The sequence below is a fragment of the Takifugu rubripes genome, chromosome 7, assembly GCF_901000725.2.
Source record: "Takifugu rubripes chromosome 7, fTakRub1.2, whole genome shotgun sequence".
In the NCBI taxonomy this organism is placed as follows: Eukaryota; Metazoa; Chordata; class Actinopteri; order Tetraodontiformes; family Tetraodontidae; genus Takifugu; species Takifugu rubripes.
The window spans coordinates 11,604,421-11,625,947 of NC_042291.1; the positions used below are offsets into that span (position 1 = coordinate 11,604,421).

Sequence of the window (21,527 nt, forward strand, 5' to 3'; positions counted from 1 at the left end):
TTTATCTTCTCCTTCCTCCTTTTTTTGGATGTTTTCTTTATCTCCCTTTGTCTTCCTGTCCATTATGATCATCTTCAAGTGGGGAACACAGATTTATAAACTGCCGATGGTGATGGAGCCTCACAATCTGCCTCTTAATCATACTTAGAGCCAGACTAACTTTCCCCTGAATCCATCACTGTCTCATTCTGAGTCATCGCTTTTAGTGGAATTGAAAAGAACATTAATCAGCATTTAATGTAGTTTACCATTTGGACCGCTTTAATACTCACATCTTCTTGATGAAAAGCATCACACTTGCCTCTACTGTACCCACCTCTGCTGATGCTGACAGCAAGTTTGAATTGTTTTTATTATATTCTCATTTAGGAATGAATTACAATGACATCTTTAGGTCACTAAATTCGGCTGCTCGAAATGGATGGGCTTCGACCATATGATATCCAGAAGTCATAGATGTCATCATTCAACAGCTGGAAGGACTGAACCACAGGCCGCACTTTGCTGATCGATTCTTACAAGTCAAAGTCATATGAAATCCGTATCAGTGGTTCCGTGGATCAATTTTCGTGTAAAATAATTTGGCTGGAAGCTGCATACACAAGCAGCGACCCAGGCGTCATAGTGGCTGTCGCGGATCGGACAGATGTAGCAGGCTTTCATGAATTATAGACAGCATAACTTTTTAAATCCACAGAGACAACCATCCCGCGACTGAAGTTTAATTATCTTGTAGCCACGCAATTTTCTGATAAATGTCACCAGAAGGGCTCTGTAATACCCTCCGCCGGGGTAACTTCTTGCGCCTCACAACCGCACAAACAAGTTTTTCCCCTGAAGTCTGCACATGCGCAGTAAAAAGATAGACTTGACCATTACATAAGAGAGGAGGGGGGCGTCGAAACAATAAAGCAGATTAAGTTTATACACTTGAATTAGAACTAAAATAGTTGCTTTGAATCGAATTAATCCGTAATAATTTGACTTTATCAGATGATTGGGGCCCCTAGAAATTTCGCCTGAATTTGCCTAAACGATAAATGCGATCCCTGTCCCCCCTTTCCTGTGTTATTACATTGTAGTAACACGGAGCAAGGCGAAGTAACTTCAGGTAGTTTCCGAAGAGAGTAATACGACAGGTACTGATAGAAGAGGTCAGGACAGATACATCCAGTCCGGTAAGGAACAGCCAAAATGTAGCAGCATGAAAAGGGATGTTTCATGCGGGGGCTTAGACGCTTCCTGTATTTCAGGTTGCACGATTCGATTGTCTTTGACGAGGAGAAGAGACATCTTATATACTGCAAGAAACTGTACCGTTATGCACAACAAATAAAGTCTTCTGACATCTGAAGTGTCGATTGGTCGTGATTGTGGTCAATCATGATGCAACACAACAGGCAAAGCTATCAAATGTCTTCGCAGTCAGGCAGTATAGTGGCTACTAAATAGCATCTGGGGAAATTGTACGCCCAAAGTGTGAAAATGAAACTATTAAACATGCATAATAATACTAACCTATAAATAACCTATAAATAAGTCCCATTATGGCAGGATTGTCATCTTTCACGTATTCACATTTGAATTGCATTTTAATACAATCACAGTAGGTAAAAGCCAAGATTTTTAAGATGTTCAAGAACCAATGTTGATGACCTAATTGCTTTTTAATTTATGTCACTAATGAAGGTATATTTTGAGTTGGAGGCTGGACCAGTAAGAATCTTACACTTACATGTGGTATCAGAAGGAATAATCAGCTTGGACTAAGGTAGGTGGACCATATATGTCATTATTTTTCCAATTAGTTCTTCAACTTGTTTGCAATATTCTGCAGGTTTCTGCAGAAAAGCAACTGTCCCAGATAGTCACAGAGCAAAGGAACTATTTAACTATTTACAAACTAAGTTTCTCACAGTGAATACAACCGGTTATTTAAGAATGTACTCTTTGGGATTTACAGAAAAATGAGGATAAAAACCACTTGTAAATATATGGGTGTTGATGCAATTTGCAAAGATCTACAGAGGCGTTGGAATTACTATATCATGGCAATAATTTGGTATGTTTACTGTATATGTGTGTTCCTTTAAAAATGATATAGTTCAATTTATCATATTTTCTAAACATAAAAACACATCCAGTCTTAAATCGTGGATTTTTAAACTGAGCAATGCTGCTAAATTGGTAGAATTAGGTGGAGTGTCTAGCAGAAGTTTAATTTATTCATTATCTAACATGAGATTTCTATACAACTGAGTAATTTACAGTCAGTTCTGACTTCATAAAAATGACATTTGACTATTGTAACTAAATTGTTGGTAGCGACAGGTGTTTTTGTTAATACTGTTTTTTCTCTGCAGATGTTCCGTAGGGCTGTACTCCATATCCTCCTCTCCAGCTTCCTTTTTCTGTCCTTGCTGTCTTTGAGTGACTGTCATGTCCCCCCTGCTCGGACCATGAGCCATGGAGCCAGGCCCATGCCCAATAAAGGTGCAAAGAATGGTACTCTTCCACATCCACAGTACATAACCAAACAAACATATTATGAAACTAGGGTTGATTGAAGCTTATTTTAATTTGGATCTGTATTTGTATGGTGGAATTAGTCACAAACTATATTACTAGATTTGAAAATACAATATATAATAATATACAATATATATAATAAATATCACCAATACAGTTTGTTTATTGTAGTATCAGTGTATTAACTGCATTTCTTGTCTTTGTCATATAATTTTACTGTATGCTATGAAGTGAATTTTGGGGTAGATTATCTAACAGAACCACATTTTTTTTAGAACTTTGCCATTGATTTTGGTATGGCTTAACATTTTTGCTTGTGTGTTTATCTTTCTCCATAAACCCAGTTTCTAATATAGCCGCAGAAGTTGCAGGATATACTGGTGTAGCCAAACAGATCATTGATCTGGCTGTGTTTGGAGTCGCCCAGAACCGCTCTTACAGACGACTGGCAGACTTCACTGACACCGTTGGGAACCGTGTCAGTGGTTCACACAACCTGGATAGGGCTATCAAATACATGTACAGTGCTATGACAAAGGATGGGCTGGATGTACATTTGGGTGAGTTAGGACTGTTGTTTCCAACAGGGTGCAGATGTGATAGGGGTTTGTTGAAATTAAACAACACATGTGTCACTTTCTTCTTTAGAGCCTGTTAAAATTCCACATTGGGTGAGAGGGAAGGAAAGTGCGGAGATGATTGTACCTAGGGCTAAAAACCTGGCTATCCTGGGCCTGGGCAGCAGTGTGGGGACTCCACCTGATGGTAAGGACTTTCCTGATTATTGTCTCAACTGTATCTGTTGCAGCTCTAATACCTCACGATAATTTCATCAGGCATCCAGGCGGAAGTGTTAGTGGTTAAATCTTTTGAGGAACTGAAGCAGAGAGCAAGTGATGCAGAAGGAAAGATAGTGGTGTTCAACCAGCCATTTGTCAGCTACGGCGAGACTGTGGCTTACCGAGAATATGGCGCCTCTGAGGCAGCTAAAGTAGGAGCAGTGGCTACGCTCATTCGATCCATCACACCATTATCGATCAACAGGTATGATGACTATACTCTGTATTTATATTTAGAGAAGTCTTTTCATCCTCAAATATTTTATGGAAACACATATAGTGACACATATAGTGGCTATATTTTCTCTCTCTGTAGTCCTCACACAGGCTGGCAGGACTACCAGGAAGGAGTGAAACAAATTCCTACAGCCTGTATCACCATAGAGGATGCTGAGCTGATGTGGCGTATAGCACAGAGGGGGCAGAAGATCGTGGTCAAACTCACAATGGGAGCCAGAACCCTGCCGGACGTTGACTCCTTCAACACAGTTGCTGAGATAAAAGGCTGGCAACACCCTGAACAGGTCAATCCTCTCCTATCACAGACGTTCTCGCCTTGTTTGTTTGTCCACTCATGTCATCAGCTCTGTGTTCGTGACTCAAAGTGACCAAAACATGTGGGCTTCCAAAAAATCTATGGGAAACAGATGTCGTGTTCAGCAAAAACATGCTCTATTATTAAGTTCTTCTCTCTCGCTCTTAATTTGTCAGACTTTCAGTCTTTTTTGGTTTGGTAGGGCGGAGGGGGAATTAATAGTGTAGTCTCTTTTTTGCTGATTCCAGATATTCCCACAGCTGTTTAGTCTGGCTGTATGCTGCCAGTGTGGGTGATCTAATCTTTCCAGTGGACATTCAGCTTCTCTCTGAAAATTGTGGGGAATGACACTGACAGTTATTCAGGATTAACCAGCTCTTTATGGCAACTCAACATTAAGAACTACCCAAGTAAACATTGAATATTATAATTGAATTTCCTGAAATTTATCTCCTGAAATTACAATACATATTCAAGTTTCAGTTGGCCCCCGTGCCCTCCTTGGCTCTGTGACTTCAGTGATGCCATTAAAGTGGGGGTGTACTGCTGAGGTGGGTGGTTCTTGACAGAGAAACAACTGAGATGAATGCCTGGAACCAAAATATCCCAGCAGAAAATTGCATTGCTCCACCATGATTATAGCTGTTCCCCTCATTTGTCAGTGGTTTCAGTGCTGCGGCTGATTGATGAATTTAATCACCTTAAACCAAAACATGCTGTGTGTTGTTTTTTTACAGATCACTGCAAGTCCAAGCAGCTCAACTGAAATTACAGAATAATTGCTAATGTTAAATTTAATCCCTTCATGGTATGACAAGTGTTGTGCTTGTAACTCCAATAAACAATAGCTTCATACTCTATAAGCTGTTGCATTAAGCATAGGCAATAATGATGATGGCTGTTTTCATTATAAGATGTCCTTATCTGCTCAGTGTCAGATACCTATCACTTCACTTGACTCAGCTTGTAACACTTGTTTTTAAAGGGCAACACACGCAGTTGCTTGGAGAGGTTGAAGATACATCTAACGTCACATAATGCAGCCAATAAGGACATTTAGCCCAGAGGCACAGTTGTCATACAGGAACAACCTGATTAAGCAATGAAGATATTGCGAAACAAAGCTGCAGTGCATGCAGGTACATGCTGCTTGTATGGGAGCGAGTAAATGAGTGTTCAGTGGACAGGACCGAAAAAAATGCAGTAGGTTCAGGACACCTTAACTGATATCCAGCCCCAAGGTGTGTTGGTAAGACCAGCAGAGTGGATTTAAAACACACTTGCTCAAGGTTTTTGTTAGCTGTATCAGAGTAAACATGAATGACAAGCAGGAGCAAAGCGTTCTGCTGATAAGGATTGTCCTCGTTTCATCGGCTAAGCAGTAGCACTTGTTTTTTAAGATGATCACTAAATGACCCAAATGAGCCAAAATTTGTTCATGCCATTGCTGTTAGGGAAGTGTGTTTGGGTGTGTTTCTGACTAGCTGTGTTTTGTTAAAAGGGGAAAGACAGTATTTTACTGGGGCTTCCCCAGGATTGTTTCATTAAAATGAAAGAAACATACTCCTATGCAACACTAGACCCATTTAAATGTTGATAGGAAACAGGGATATTTTAAACATTGGTCTCTTTTGGGGGGGGGCGTTGTGTTTGGGATGGTCAGCGAAGCGAAAAACCAAGAAGCACTGACTTTAGAGAACCATTGCTGAGTGTTAGCCCTGGGAACCAATGCGTGGTTGTTCATTATAGAAAAGAGGAAAGGAACAAAATACATGTTTGACTTCATTTCTGGCTTCATGAATGACTGTGTGTGTGTGTGTCTCAAGAAAAAGATCTAAATGTGGTTTTATGAGTCATTTCCACACTATCCTTTCATAGTCATATTCAGAATGATGAATTGCCCACTTTTTTTTCCTGTTGCACTTCCACAATTTGAAGAAAATCTGAATTATCTTATGTGCAGATCTTTTGTTCATAATTCTGTAGTTTAATCATAATTATTTGATTATTATTAGCATTTTTATTAAGGTGTTGACAGTTTATTAATCAAAATATATAAGTTAGTGGGAAAAATAGACCGTTGACATACAAAAACCTATGATAACATGTGGATGTGCCTTGGCACAGCATGCAGGTTTGACATTTAAGCCCCAGCTTTCATCTCAGCATCCGGATATTTGGATATTTTAGCTTCTACCCCCATTCCAAAATAAGTTGGTCCTATTTGCTTGTTGCTGTTAATCGATGTAGGCCAGTTCCAGCCCTGTCGTCTGGTGACTTGTCACTGCATCCGACTGATTTAATGGATTTAATGTCATGCTAAAAATATACTTCATGAAGGCCAACAAAGTGACACTAAGTTAGTCAAAATATGCATTCGTGTTGATTTGTGGACTGGAATGTGCAGCCTCCTGGTATTTGTACAGACTGAGACTTGCTCCAGTAAATGGTCAGAAAATGCTTTGTGACCTGGAACATGAGGTCAGAGGCTTGTTGCTGATGGGAATCCTAGTCCTTGAAATTCCTGGAACCAGAGATGTGTTATCTCTGACTTTTGCTTTTTCAATCAGTCCATCCTGGCGTATTAAAGCATTGCTAGTAGAAATGCAGCCACATTGAAGGGTTTAAAACTGTTTTGTCTGCTCTGGTTCTGGACCAATGACCACTTTGCTACGGACGCACACCTTTTTGTGTTTTTATGTTGGAATCATTGTGTCGTGTTGATCTTCCAGGTCGTCTTACTGAGCGGGCATCTGGACAGTTGGGATGTTGGACAAGGGGCCATGGATGACGGAGGGGGAGCCATGATATCCTGGGAGGCGCTGTCACTGATCAAGGACTTAGGTACAGCAGCAGACGTGTATATATGCATGGGTGCTGGCATCCAGTGGAGAAAAAACAACAAGAAGATATCAAAGTATTACACAAGCTTTGAGCAATCTGTTTGTTTGACCGAGGTCAACCGGATTAAAAAGTACTAATCTGTAATAACACCAGAGGGTAAGAGGGGAAATACTTTCAGTGAAGTTTGTGCATTTGTCTAATATAGAGAGAAAATGTTGTTTTGTTCTCCAGGTCTTCGTCCAAGAAGGACCCTACGGACGGTGTTGTGGACGGCTGAAGAGCAAGGTGGAATCGGAGCGCAGCAGTACTATAATTTCCACAAGGTACGGCTTATTGTACCGTATGGAAATTATAACAGGAAATATCATAAATGCTGTGCAAGCATTGTGACATTACTTATCTCTGGCTGCCTCCAAGGCCTCACTGGACGAATAGAAAAGACTTTAATGATGCAGTGATCACAACACATCTGTTAAAGGTCATTCTGACCAAACAAAGTACATTTTTGGTCATAATGGAGCCCCAAGCTATTTATTAACAATGCCATTTCAAACCTAAAATGTCAACTGTCAGCTTCACTTGGACGTCAAACTGTTCACCAAAAACCTTTTTAGCTTTCAGTTGTTATAATTTCACAGTTAACTGGTGAAGCAGCAGATTTTCTTTAAGTTTGACCTGTATGGAGAGAGGAGAATTATATTCTTGCTTTTCCATGTGCTCCTTTTTATATTTTCTCGTTCTGTGACCTCTCCCACTCCAGGGGAACCTGTCTAACTTTGACCTGATAATGGAGTCTGACATGGGCACCTTTACGCCAGTGGCTCTGCAGTTCTCCGGCTCTGACGCAGCAAAAAAGGTGCTGATGACTGTTGATGACCTTGCAGGAAAGAATCCCAAATAGAACCAAGAACTTTAAGATAGAGGGGTGATATGTTAGGGATTGTGCTTTAATGTGTCTTTATTATAACAGATCATGGAGGAAGTGGTTAAATTATTGGCCCCCATTAATACAACCAAACTGGAGGGGGGCGCAGAAGGGACGGATATCGCACTGTGGATGAAGGCAGGGGTACCGGGTGAGTTGCTGTCTATATTTTAAGTTTATGTAAAATGAAGCTTTTACATAGCATACGTAGCATTGAGGTGTGCTTTGAAATTACGCAACACTGAGGTATCTTTCCAAAATGCCAGGGACGGTTTGGTAGATTATCATGTTTGTCATATTATATTTCACCCTCCCCTTCATCTGTCACTCAGGTGCCAGCCTCCATGTGGAAAACAGTCGGTACTTTTGGTTCCACCACACTGAAGGTGACACCATGACTGTTCAGGACCCTGGAGACATGAACCTCTGCTCCGCGCTGTGGGCCGTGGTCGCTTACGTTGTGGCTGACCTTGAGGACATGCTCCCCAGGTAGTTGGCACACGAAATGATGTGAAGAAAGGAATTCACCATTTTTATAATGTACATAAAATGACTGAAATTACAATATGTATATATTTCATTTTCAATGTACCCGAAAGCAGGATGAGAAATGTTCTTGGGTCAATGACTCTTACTATGACCAGCATGGGGGGAAAAAAGTTAAATGTTGATCTGTAGTCAAATGGTAAACTTAGGAACGACAAAATGTGTTGGGTAAGCACGCATTGCCTGAAATTCCAGTGGTTGAATGTCTTTACTTTAGATGATAGAGAAAGATGATAAGGGAACAAGCCAGACTGTCATGGAAAAGATGTGAAACAGACACTGAAATGTTGGCTCAGTGGATGTATCACACACACACACACACACACACACACACACACACACACACACACACACACACAGAGCTGGGATGCTGTTAGCATAAAATGATAAGTCAGCTCTCCGGATCAGGGTGATGTCAAGATTAGTCAGTCTGCCGGTGCACATAAATTCCTGTATGGACATATGTCTGTGTTGAAACAGAGCTGCGCAACATTTAGCCTGATATCTATCCAACTTCTCAGTCTCAAGTGACTCACACACAGTTGTGTTAGCAAAGTGACGCACAGAGATGTTGTCTGCATCATCTGTAGGAAGTCACTTCCCATCATCTTAGTTGGAAGGTTTTCACCAGCATTAAAGTGTAAACTTTATGGACGGATTGATCGCCTGTGTGTGACGCACACGCACTGTCCATAATTATTTTAAACTTGTCATCCGAAAAAAACCTTCCTCATGTGAAGAAGGTAAATGAATTTAGGAGGGGGATCATCTCCAGATTCATCAGAACGGTCATTGGTTCTGACCAGAAATGTATCCTTTTAGTGCAGAATTGTCCGTCCCAAAGCTCTGCCTTAGAACAACAGTCCCATAAGAGGAAGTCAACAAATTTATAGAGCACTGGTTTCGTTGAGAAAGTAAGGTTACAAGTCGACACAGGAGGTGGTTATCAAACACGCCTGAGGAGTAAGTGGTATTGCGCTTCAGAGCACAAAACGGCTGAATGTGGGATTTGTTGAGTGGGGCGCCACCGTGTGGACGAGCTGCAAAATAATCTTGATTTTTTTTTTTAATACTCTTTATTATCTCTTTATCTTGCATGTCTGAAGAGGAGAGCAATGTAGTAAATTTTACTGGATTTTTAAAATTCGCTTTGCTAATAAACGCAGATGCTTTAAATTACAACCGTTTTTGTGATTTTTCTTTAAATGAGATGACTCTTTACTTAAGCAAGAGGTGCAGTAGCAAAGAAAGCAGCTCAGTTCTGTAAACATTATTAATGCCCTAAATAAAATTAATGTGCCCACTCGCGTCATTCATTTTGTTTTCAATGTATCTTCATTTCAATTTTGTAAGAAAGGCATAGACAATCATGTCATGTAACCCCCATAAGTGTAATCATTGACCAAGAAAGACAGGAAAACATTAAAAGAGAGAGATCTTCATTTTCATATTTTTACATATTTTTTAAATATGGGTAAATATCATTATACCAAAATGCAGCATTTGTTTACAGAAGACTGGAATACAGGACGTTTATCCCAGGAAGTTTAAGCTTAACCATTCAAGCTTGCTCAAGATTTTGTCAGGGACACAATGGGCCAGATTCACGAAGCGTTCTTACGAACAAATTTGTTCTTAAGTCCCACTTACGAACAGTTGACGAAGATTGTGGCATTCACCAATTTCTTCTTATCCTGGATTTATTCGTAGGTAAGAACAAATCCTACGAACACTCAGGAGTACTCTTGCGCACATTTCAGTGCCGACATGTTGGTATGGTTGGGTTTTCTTCTCTTGTGCAGTTCAATAAAATTCAATATTACAATGATAATGCTGTCATATTTATTTATTTATTTGTTTATTTCCTATTTTTGGTGATTTACGGAGAATTTTAAAATTACGTAAATGTGCCAATGACTTAACATTAATCAACCAAATTGGAAACCATGCCAAAACTGTCTTTTTATTTGATTTTATCTTGATTTATTTTATTAGGGGATCGAGGATATGCCCTGGTTGTTGACACCACTGACCAACCCTCAGACTCCACAGGAGTTTTATTCAATCAGATGCATGCGCGCAGTCGCTCCACCATTGAACGCACCATCGGCATGTTAAAGGGGCGCTGGATGTGTTTGGACACAGAGCCACAACCCCGTGAGGCTGTGCGTCCTGACGCAATGATGGGGCCAGACTGCAGGCACGCGGTTCACGTTCGAGCGCGATTAATTGCCCGTTTGTGAATAAAATGCATTATTGTCACAATCCGAGCACAGCTTTTACACGTTTATTTTTTTTTACATTCTTCTTTTTTTACATTCTCGTTGATTTCTTTAAGCGTGTTGGCTATAGTCATCAGGGTTGAGGCAATTTTATCAAGCGTGTTAGCCATCCTTTCTTGATTGTTCAACACGGCGTCAGAAATCAGGCGTGGAGAGGCAAGCTTTGGGCATTTCGCTTTGGGCATTTCGCTGCTTTTTGCTCCGTCTACAGGGTCCTGCTGCAGTTCCTTTTATGGGCATTAGTGGGCGGTGACTTATGCTAATCGTATGTTAATTAGACTCACCTGGCACGCGCTTTCAATTTACGAACAGATGGCATTCATCAATCTAAGAACACAGCTGCGAACAATTCTGGGGCTTACGAACGCGTTGATGAATCCGACATAGGGTTTTCTTAAAAAACTTCTTAAGGACAACTTAAGAAAGAATCTAAGAAGATTCGTAAGAACATATTGGTGAATCGGGCCCAATGTTTTTTTAATCAATTTTTCTCTAAAAATTGCAATGAAAATTCCAATTTTAAACCAAGCAATTCTAACTGTGACTAGCTCTGATATTGTATCTTGTTTCTCCCTATAATTAAGGGGAAAAGGACTTGGATGAATGTGGTGGAACTATATAAAGAGTTGCCTATATAAAGTTAAAAAAAACAACTGTTCAGAACAGAATCTACACAGACAACTGTTGAGATAAATTTATAAATCTTATGCAATTAAGTTCGACGTGAAGGTAATATTTGATTTGATTGTGAACAGAAAAAAACACAAAGCTGCTTTAATGACATTTTTAAATGTAAAGAACAAACTCATTTATTATTTCCCGATTTTACCTTTGAGAAATGCTTTGTGGACCTTTTTTCTTCCCATTTAAAGTGAGCCATCTGCGATGTTCCCAGCAGGGGGCGCTGATACTCTCTGACGCCTCTCACGCACTGAGTGAACCAACATGGAAACGAACCCCTGACCTGTTTCGTTCTTCCTCCTGTCTTCACATGTTTGTATGAGTCAGAGTCAGAGGTGACACGTAACTTTGGAGACATCGGGCCGGATTCACGAAACGTTCTTACGGACAAATTTGTTCTTAAGTCCCACTTACGAACATTTTACGAAGATTGTGGCATTCACCAATTTCTTCTTATCCTGGATTTATGCGTAGGTAAGAACAAATCCTACGAACACTCAGGAGTACTCTTACGCACATTTCAGTGCCGACATGTTGGCATGGTTGTGTTTTCTTCTCTTGTGCAGTTCAATAAAATTCAATATTACAATGATAATTCTGTCATATTTATTTATTTGTTTATTCCCTATTTTTGGTGATTTGCGGAGAATTTTAAAATTACGTAAATGTGCCAATGACTTAACATTAATCAACCAAATTGGAAACCATGCCAAAACTGTCTTTTTATTTGATTTTATCTTGATTTATTTTATTAGGGGATCGAGGATATGCCCTGGCTCCCTGGTTGTTGACTCCTGACGCAATGATGGGGCCAGACTGCAGGCACGCGGTTCACGTTCAAGCGCGATTAATTGCCCGTTTGTGAATAAAATGCATTATTGTCACAATTTCAGTCTAACAGTCTTGATTCACTTCAAAAAGAAAAAAAAAAGAGAGACCGGTTTCAGAGCACAGCTTTTACACGTTTATTTTTTTTATACATTCTTATTTTTTTACATTTTCGTTGATTTCTTTAAGCGTGTTGGCTATAGTCATCAGGGTTGAGGCAATTTTATCAAGCGTGTTAGCCATCCTTTCTTGATTGTTCAACACGGCGTCAGAAATCAGGCGTGGAGAGGCAAGCTTTGAGCATTTGGCTGCTTTTTGCTCTGTCTACAGGGTCCTGCTGCAGTTCCTTTTTTGGGCATTAGTGGGCGGTGACTTGTGCTAATCGTATGTTAATTAGACTCACCTGGCACGCGCTCGCAATTTACGAACAGATGGCATTCATCAATCTAAGAACACAGCTGCGAACAATTCTGGGGCTTACGAACGCGTTGATGAATCCGACATAGGGTTTTCTTAAGAACGAATCTAAGAAGATTCTTAAGAACATATTGGTGAATCTGGCCCATCGTTCACATGTTGCACCACCTAATAAAAGGCTTGTGCAAACATGCCGCAGAACGCATACATTGCGCAGGAAGAACTCAGATGCCAAGTTTAGTCAGCTTATTCTGCTGTTTAACTGCAGAAAAAGCCACTTTAATTAACAACACTCAACAGAAAACACATGTACAAAGGGAATTCTTCAATGACACACATAACCTCGCTTATGGTGTCCAGGTGCAAACAATAATTAAAACAGTAATTAAACACATTAACGACCAAAACTCAATAAATGGAACATTAACATTGAAAGTTACAAAGGATAACATTTACAACAAATAAAAAAACAGGGTTAACACAAACCTGAACCCACAGAACACACTGCTACAAAGCATGCTGGGAAATTCCCACTCTGACCCTCCCCAACACGCTACAATATGTTTGCTCTATTGAGCGGGATTATCAGAATTACATTAACATACCAAACGAATGCGACATTAATAAACATGACACAGTATAAATTGCACAGAAATATGTGGTATGAAACTGCTAAGAATGAAAGAAATCGGTTTTGTTTTAATTTCCCTGCGCAGTTAAGCTCAATAAAGGAAACCGTTGTGTGGGTGGACATTCTTCACAATACCCTTTATATTTAAGAGAGTTTCGTGCCCGCTAATAGCCAGCTGGATGAGCTTACTGACATTTTAGGCCGCCACATGCGGTCCGGGCTTGTCTCAGATGTACATGGCGCGTCGTCCCCGCCCAACCCAGCCCCGAGCGCGCACAGGAAAAAGCAACATTCCACATAAACACATCAGGAATATTGATGCGGACATAGAACATTAACCAGGAGAATTCATCCCGGTAAAACCAGGACAGACTACTACAGACACCTACTACAGACACTACTGTCACCCAATTAAAAAAAAGGCTGGGATAAATGCTGTCTTACCTATATATTTATCTATTATGCTGTGTATGTGTTTATGTGCTACTCTGGTCCGATACAGCTAATTTAAAATGGCAAAAATCCTTTTGGTTCTCTTTCGAGAGTTTCCACAAAGTTTGTGGATTCCCAATTTTTTGAATGGAAGATTCTTCCTACGTATGTAAATATACACAGGCAGATTCTATATTTTCCATAGTTGAAAATATCCATTTTCCCGAAACCTGTGTACGCGAGGCATTACCGTAAATGCTTCCCACAAAAGCGCAGACAGAAATGAGCGCGTTTGTTCTGCATGAAAACTATGCATTGAAACTATTCATGGGATAAAAATATATAACAATACAAAAACAAATCATTGAAAAGGATTTAGGACAGACAGAAATTATTTAAAAAGTAGATATTGACACTAATTTGTGTAAAATTCCTCTTTATCCCACTTATTTTAAAAAAATTCTGATGTAGCATTTAAAAATAAACCTTCAAAAATTGAGATGGTGTGTTATAGTGTACCTGATTTCCGCAAAATTTGAATCTGAAACCAAGTACATTTGAAGGAGGTTTATTTAAATTTTCTAAAATTCGTTAAGGAGGTGTCCTGAGGTCGAGTACTATGAGGCTGAAGTGAAAAAAGGGGTGATAACTAGGATCTTCCCCAAAATCTGATATATGAATTTTCCCCAAATGCTTTCATCGTTCCAAAATTACGTTACGAAAGTCTTTTTTCCACTTTGGTATACATATTCATTGTTTCGATGAATACTCCATGAAAACCAGTGGCGGGCCGTGCATTTCACACCTGGGCCTTCAGTAGTGCTCCGTCTGAATCAGTCCAACCCTCAATGACTATTTTATGGCTCTAAAACGTCTACTGCAGGTACACCTGCGACACACATAAAAAAGCATCAAAGATAACCTGATAAAATTGCAATATTATTTAGGAATATAGCAACATTTTACTCACCAAAAATCCTGATTATTTGTACACAACATCCATCCTCCTTTATTTCTTCAAGAAGATTTCAATGACTCTGTTGTGCAGATTATCCGTGCGTTTCAGTTCCATCAAGAAGTCCTTTTCTATCGCCATCGAAGCTAACGCTGAAAGTCGAGCCTGCCCTGTCGTATTTCTGGCATAAGTTTTAATTCGCTTTAGGGCTGAGAATGTCCGTTCAACAGAAGGAGTAGACACGGGGATGGTCACCGCCAAACACAGTCTATCAGTCTTTTTAAGATTTCCCTATTTTTCTTCACCTTTTCGTTGCGGAGCTCCGTTTCCCTGCGCATTTGCTCGCTCAGCTGTAGATCCACTCTGGTCTCCCCAAAAGTTTTGGAAAGCACCGTTGCTTGTAAGTGTCCGGCAAATTTACAAATGCAGTGTGGCTCCAAACACCACGTCGATCAGTGGCCAATAACAAGCACTCCCAGCAAGACAATTAGCAGCGTTCCTCGGAGCCTGTGAGCCAGGAGTACCGCTCGTAGTTAGTGGACTGAAAGTGGCGGACAAATCCTCTTCCCGGTTGTGACAGGCTTGCTGGCTTCGGAGTTGCCCGACCTTGCTTAACAATGTCCAGCTTTTCTTGAAAAGTCCGTCTTGAAAATGGCTTTGACAGTAAATCAGCAACTAAATCCATTTCAGCAGTTACTCGCGGTGTATGCACAGAAACTGGTAGCATAGAACAAACGTAACAACGAGAATGATTCTGTGTCCGAGCTGTGAAATTAGCATAGCGCCACCATGTATTCAAACTGTAAGTGTGTGAGGACTCTGGATTTTGTTCTAACCACGAATGTTCTAAGTGGCTAACTACGGTGCGTTTAGCGCGCGCGTAGCTCTCATCCTGTCTCAGAGCATCTTTCTGTCCCTGATTACCTCCCTCCTGTCGGAAGTTCCAAAGGCCAAAACTCACAAGTCCCGCCGTCACAGCACTCACCACAATTAGGAAGAACAACTTCATTTCCTTTTAGATCCTCTTCACAGGTTCCGACGGGGTTCAGCCGTTGCTGGACCTATACAGGCCGTCAGCCGTTTACGGAGAGTCCGCCACTGCTCCCTCGCCTTCACCTGGAAGAATTTTCTGTTTCTTACAATGGGAAAGGTGTATCCACGACAGTTTCCCGTCCACTCGAACTGCAGTCTTTGTGGTCAGCGGTACTTGATAAGGACCTTCCCATCTAGGCGTGTTCCACCTCTTTCGCACAAACTTCTTCACCCACACGTAGTCGCCCGGTTGAATGGGTTCCTGGGGGGTGGAATCTGTGGAAGACACAGGACTAGGCAGAACATTTACAGCATTCACACATCGGTTGAGCAACACTTTTTTCAGATAATCTGCTATTGTTTCCTCAGCATGTTTTAGCTCATTTGTTGTTGCAAAGTATGGTAGGCAATAAGGCCGCCCATATAATGCTTCAAAAGGTCTGATGCCTGTTTTCTTGTGTGGTGTTATGTGCATCCATAATTTCACCAGGTCGAGACAAAACATCCAGATCTTTCCTGTCTCGTCCATACACTTCTTCAGTCTGTTCTTAATAGTACTGTTGACTCTTTCAACCAACCCTGCACTCTGAGGGTGGTATGCGCAGTGATTCTTCAAATCAATTTCCAAAGTTACTCCCACAGTTTTCACTATCTCATTTACAAAATGGCTTCCATTGTCGCTCCAGATGACCTTCGGGATGCCAAACCTGGGAATGATCTCTCTACACAGGACTTTTGCCACTGTCAGTGCATCTGCTTTTGCTGTGGGGAAAATTTCTACCCACCTAGTAAATCCATCTAACACTACTAGACAATATTGTTTACCTTCACATGGTGTTAACTGAATAAAATCTAGAAAAACTGTGTGAAATGGATGATTTGGTAATGGTGTAGTGCCTGCAGAGGCCGTAAGGGCTCCCTGTGGGCTGTGTTTTACACAAATAGCACATTGTGAACAAAAATGTTTTGAATATGTGTGAAATCCTATAGTGTAATAATGTTCATTAACCCTCTGTACCATCCCTCCTGTTGAGACATGACATGGCCCATGGCTCACTAATGCTGCCCATTTATGCATATTCCGGGGAAGGATTGGTTTGTTTCCTATGGTTAACAGTCCTTTGTCATCCAGTTTGGCTCCTCGCTTCTTCCACGTGGCCTTTTCTTTTTCTGGAGCACTTTGTTGCATTTCTTTTAGAATATCATTATCTGCAGGTTCTAAGGTAAATGATTCTTCATTATCAAGAAGTGTGTTGTTATTTGCTGCAGCCTTTGGGGCTCTGTCAGCAAAGGCATTGCCTTGTGAGACTGCGTCTGTGTTGTTAGTATGTGCAGTGCATTTACATACAGCTATTTTGCTTGGCTGCTGTACTGCTGCCAATCACTTTTTTAACAGTTCTGCATGCATGACCGGTTTGCCGGTCGACGTTTTCATCCCTCTTAAATTCCATTGTTGAGCAAACACAAACAGCGTGGAAAAAGCATATTGACTATCTGTATAAATGGTAACATCTTGTCCTTTGCTTAGTTCACAGGCACGTGTGAGTGCGACGAGTTCTGCAGCTTGAGCAGAATAGGAGGAGGGAAGTGATTTCGCCTCCACAACCTCAGTTGCTGTGACTACTGCATAGGCAGTTCTAGTGCGTCCACAGTCATCCTTTCTCGATGATCCATCCACAAATAGTGTCTGTCCTGTCGTCAACGCGACATCACTGAGATCTGGTCGCGGCAGGACCTTGGTGGAGACCTCATCCAAGCAGTTGTGCTTGTGTCCCTCTTCTGCGGTGGGTAGCAGCGTTGCTGGGTTTAAGATCGTGCAGCGTCGAATCGTCAGATTCGGCTGAGACAGCAACACTGCCATGCAGGAAAGATGACGTGCGGGCGACAGGAATGCTATCTTACTTTGTAGCAGCAGTATTGACACTGCATGTGGCACTAGCAAAGTTAGCTCATGATATAGCACCACTCCTGCGGAGGCTTTTACTGCCTGAGATGCTGCCACTACTGCTTTAACGCATGGTGGGAGTGCACAAACTACGGAATCTAGCTTGTGGGAGTAATAGGCCACTGGCTGCCTCTTATCTCCGTGTTTTTGCAACAAAACTGAAGTCATAAAATTACCTTTGCAATCTACGACCTGCTCAAAAGGCTTCTGATAGTCTGGCAGCTTTAACACTCCAGCACCTACAAGGGCCTGCTTTGTGTGTGTAAATGCTTCTTCAGCTTCAGGGGTCCAAGTTAACACATCAGTCATTGCTAAGGGATTATCATACATCAATGCTTGTAAAGGGGCAGTTATTTTCGCATAATCTAAGATCCATGATCTGCAAAAATTCACAAGTCCTAAGAATGACATCATCTGCTTCTTTGTTTTTGTTTTTGGGGCTTCAAGCACTGCTGTTTTCCTCGACTCGAGAATAGCTTTACCATTATGTGTCAAAACATGGCCCAGATAAATCACTTCCTGCTTCACCAGTTGCAGTTTGCTTTTGCTTAATTTATGGCCTTGAGCGGCTAGCCAGTGTAGCAATGCTAGCGTGTCTGACCAACAATCTGCCTCTGTTTTTGACACCATGAGGATGTCATCCACGTAGACGAGGATTTGACTTCCACACGGAGGTTTAAACTTAGCTAATGATGACATCATTACCTGAGAGAAGATTGTGGGACTCTCACAGTAGCCCTGAGGTAACCTTGTCCAGGTGTACCTTCGTCCTTGAAACGTAAACGCAAACCAAAACTGGCTGTCTGGATGTACTGGTACAGAGAAAAATGCATTGGATACATCTATCACCGTGTACCACTGATGTTCAGGGTTTAAGTCATTCAGCAGAGTGTATGGATCTGCGACTAAAGGAGACCTAGGGACCACTGCAGCGTTTACAGCTTGCAGGTCCTGCACCATCCGCCAGCCGGTAGATGGTGGTGACTTCCTTACTGGAAATAGGGGTGTATTTACAGGGGACTCAGGACACTCTGATGACTCCTGCTTTAAGCAGTGAGTTAAATATCGGAACAATACCCTCCTGTGCGTCAGTCTTAAGGGGATATTGTCTCTGAAATGGTCTATAATCTGATTTAGGGATTATTTTTACAGGTTCTGCTCCTTTTATAAGACCTACATCTGCAGGTCCTTCCGACCATAATTCAGGGGGAAGCTCTTTCAGCTTCTCCTCTTCCTCCTGCGTGAGGAAGATGTTTTCTTCTCATGAACTCTGGTCTGTGAGGTGCGTTGCTGGATGTGTCAGCAACCATGTTTTAAGGGGAATACGCCACACCTGGAACTGATCATTAAAATCAACCTCACCCTTAGGCCTATAGGGCAGGCTGCTCCAGTGTTTTACGTCACATCCCAAGTCTTGCCATCTTTTCTTAAGCGGTTTAGCAATAGAAACATGTGGTACAGAACCTGACACTTTGAATAGTGCTGCTGCTTCGGCGGAAAGGCTTCCTGCCGTGCAGACAGCTGTCTGACCATACACATATAGATGCATAATTACAATCATTTGTGGATCTTTGAGTTTAGCAAACTTCTCTGCATAGCTTGATGTGCCGTGTGAGTCTGATTTACAGAATCCACCAGTGCGCTCCACGTGCATGGTTACATGCAGGTCAGTTTGATTGTGGAGCTGGGCTTCGGGCTGTAAGTATGACAGAGCTTTACCATATATCATAGTGATTGGGTCAGAAAATGGAGGGGGCTGCTTTTCAGGAATGTCAAGTGACCAAAATTTACTGCACATCTCTCCTTCTCTTACCCACAGATGAACCATTCTATCTACAGACCACATTCCTTCGGCTGTGGTACGAATCATCAACTGAAGCTGAGAGATAAGATCTCTTCCTAACAGATTTACGGGACATGTGGTGGAGATCACGAAAGGGGCTTTAAGTGTGATTCCACTTACAGGGTCACAAACATCTACAGGAACTGACATTCTTTCTTTAGTTATGAGACCATTTGCTGATCTCACAAAAATCTGTGTAGAAGTTGGCTTTAGGGCTATTGGATCTCTAATTACTGATTTACCTGCACCCGTGTCTACTAAGAATGTTAAAGAATTGCCTAACACGGTCAGTTGTATTTCTGGTTTGCCTTCAGCAAACAGGAAGATGGTTTCTAAGTCTAAAACATCTTCTAAGTCATCTTTTTCAAATTGGTCAAATTTTGTGCCCTGATTTGTTTTAATTTTTGTGACATCTTTTTCCAGTTCTAGTCATTGTTGAGGTGGATTAGAACCTTGCTGCTGTCCTCTATTATATCTCTGGTCACGTTGTTTCTTTTTGCAATCACGTTCCCAGTGTCCATAATTTTTACAATAATGACACCGATCATTTTCACGGGAATTGCCTCCTCCTCCCCTTCCGCCTCGGCCTCGCCCACGTCCGCGGCCTCGGCTTGGGAGAGGGTTGGCATTGAAAAACATGCCTGTTGATTGGTTCTTACTTTTTTGGCATTGTCTTTCAGCATGCATAGCATGTTGTTCATAGCGGCCTAGGTTACTAGTTCCGAAATCAACTAATTGTCTCTCTACCCAGGTTTTTATCTCTGATTTTGATCCCCCATGTATAGCTTGCTTTAATTGCTGTTGGTAGGGACCTTCTGGTTCTTCCGCATACGGAATTCCACTATTTTTCCGGAACACATCTTTCATTCTCATACTATAGTCTTCAAAACTTTCGTCAGTCTTTTGTCTCGTGGCCGTAATGGCGCTGTAGTCAGCTCGTCTAGTAAAAGTAGTTCGCATGCGCTCATACAGTCTGTCAAGTCTGTCATTTAGTTCTTGGCTGCCAGGCTGCCATGGTTGTTGAGTGACTGGATCCACTGGGACCCAATCTCCTCTGACAGTGCCCCATTTCTTGCCATTAACACACATGAGGACTTGCTGTGTTTCTCTTTTTCTTGATTTTGTTTTTCTCTTCTATATTTTGATTCAGTGAGCCAGAGATGACATTGTGTCAACCCCACATTTACTTTTGGATGTTTCTTTCCATATTCTATTAAATCTTCTTTTAATTTTATAATATTGCCTGGCCTGTCTAAGTTACCATCCCAATCGAACTTAGTCATCCACAGCTGAACATATGAGCATGAACCTGGATATTTGTCTTCCATGTGTTTACATGATGCTGGGATTTCGAATTCAGCACCTTTTGTGGAATGTTGGTTGCCCATGTTTGCACTTTATTTCATCAGTTTTTATGTACTTGGGTGGAGACGCCTGATCTCCCGACTGAACAACCCTCAATCCATACAGGATATCTAGTTCAGCCCCCCTGCCGTGGCCTTATAGTCAATCGTTCTCGATCAGGAGAGTATACACCAGGCTTCTACCTCCGAGGAGGCGGGTGTATCTTGCCTCTGCTTCTCTCCCGATGACCAGGCAGGCAATACCGCGGTATTTTCTGTGTAGCGCTTTTTGTGTCTTATACTCACTCCGTTGTCGCTATGGTTTCTCTCTGAGTTGTTTTAGTGCCTTCTTCCCGTCACTGGAGATGGTCGCCCTGGGAGGGACGAAGACCGGCCTTCCGTCAACTCGTGATGAAAGGTCTTTCACTTCGGACGTCCTTTTGACTCCGGCTGCGCGCAGACTTCGGCGTTCGGTCGTCCCACGGCGCTCCTCTCCAGGTCTTGGGATCCGGCTCGAAGGACCAATTTTTGTGAGGGTGATGTTTGGTCACCCGCGCTGTTCGTTTACTATACTCAGATCAACCACACAGACAACAGGAGGCCTTGCAAGGGAGAGCTGACGAGCAGTTCAAGCTTCCTCTCTCAACTCCGTCAGTCTGCTGCTCGCTCTCCTCTTTTATTTGGTGCACACAAGATTTATGTCAATCTGACCTCATGATTCCTTCTCCGACTTCTCCGTGTCCTTGAACATGGTACCTCTCAGTGCTGGGTACCTAACAGCATCAACACTTGGTTCAAACACTCATACATTCCTTTTGATTAAACATTCTAAATCTACTTACTATACTTACTATAGCATTGAAACGATAATAGTAATAACAACAATAATTCTTCTCACACCTTCTTCCCGTCACTGGAGA

At 41.7% G+C, this 21,527-nt stretch overlaps 1 protein-coding gene and 1 long non-coding RNA gene across 7 annotated transcripts; one reads left to right on the top strand and one right to left on the bottom strand.

Moving 5' to 3' along the window:
• The first annotated feature begins 877 nt into the window (after window positions 1-877).
• LOC101063801 (carboxypeptidase Q) lies at window positions 878-11,989 on the top strand. Of its 6 annotated transcripts, none has more exons than XM_029838322.1 (13): window positions 878-1,178; window positions 1,690-1,771; window positions 2,364-2,505; window positions 2,874-3,089; window positions 3,178-3,294; window positions 3,366-3,573; window positions 3,685-3,892; window positions 6,636-6,747; window positions 6,979-7,070; window positions 7,508-7,603; window positions 7,718-7,823; window positions 8,005-8,161; window positions 11,937-11,989. In XM_029838322.1, the coding sequence occupies exons 3-13, from the start codon at window positions 2,364-2,366 to the stop codon at window positions 11,977-11,979; spliced, it is 1,497 nt and encodes a 498-aa protein (XP_029694182.1). In that variant the 5' UTR covers window positions 878-1,178; window positions 1,690-1,771; the 3' UTR covers window positions 11,980-11,989. The 6 variants fall into 6 exon arrangements, with proteins under 6 accessions (XP_029694182.1, XP_029694184.1, XP_029694181.1 ...); XM_029838324.1 differs by lacking the exon at window positions 11,937-11,989 and adding an exon at window positions 11,509-11,542; XM_029838321.1 differs by lacking the exon at window positions 11,937-11,989 and adding an exon at window positions 11,373-11,433.
• Window positions 11,990-14,230: 2,241 nt separating this feature from the next.
• On the bottom strand, window positions 14,231-15,258 carry LOC115250542 (uncharacterized). Its single transcript, XR_003889117.1, has 2 exons — window positions 14,460-15,258; window positions 14,231-14,378 (listed from the first exon to the last, which is right to left on the bottom strand). It is a non-coding gene; the product is annotated as an uncharacterized lncRNA (long non-coding RNA).
• Between the last annotated feature and the right edge of the window lie 6,269 nt (window positions 15,259-21,527).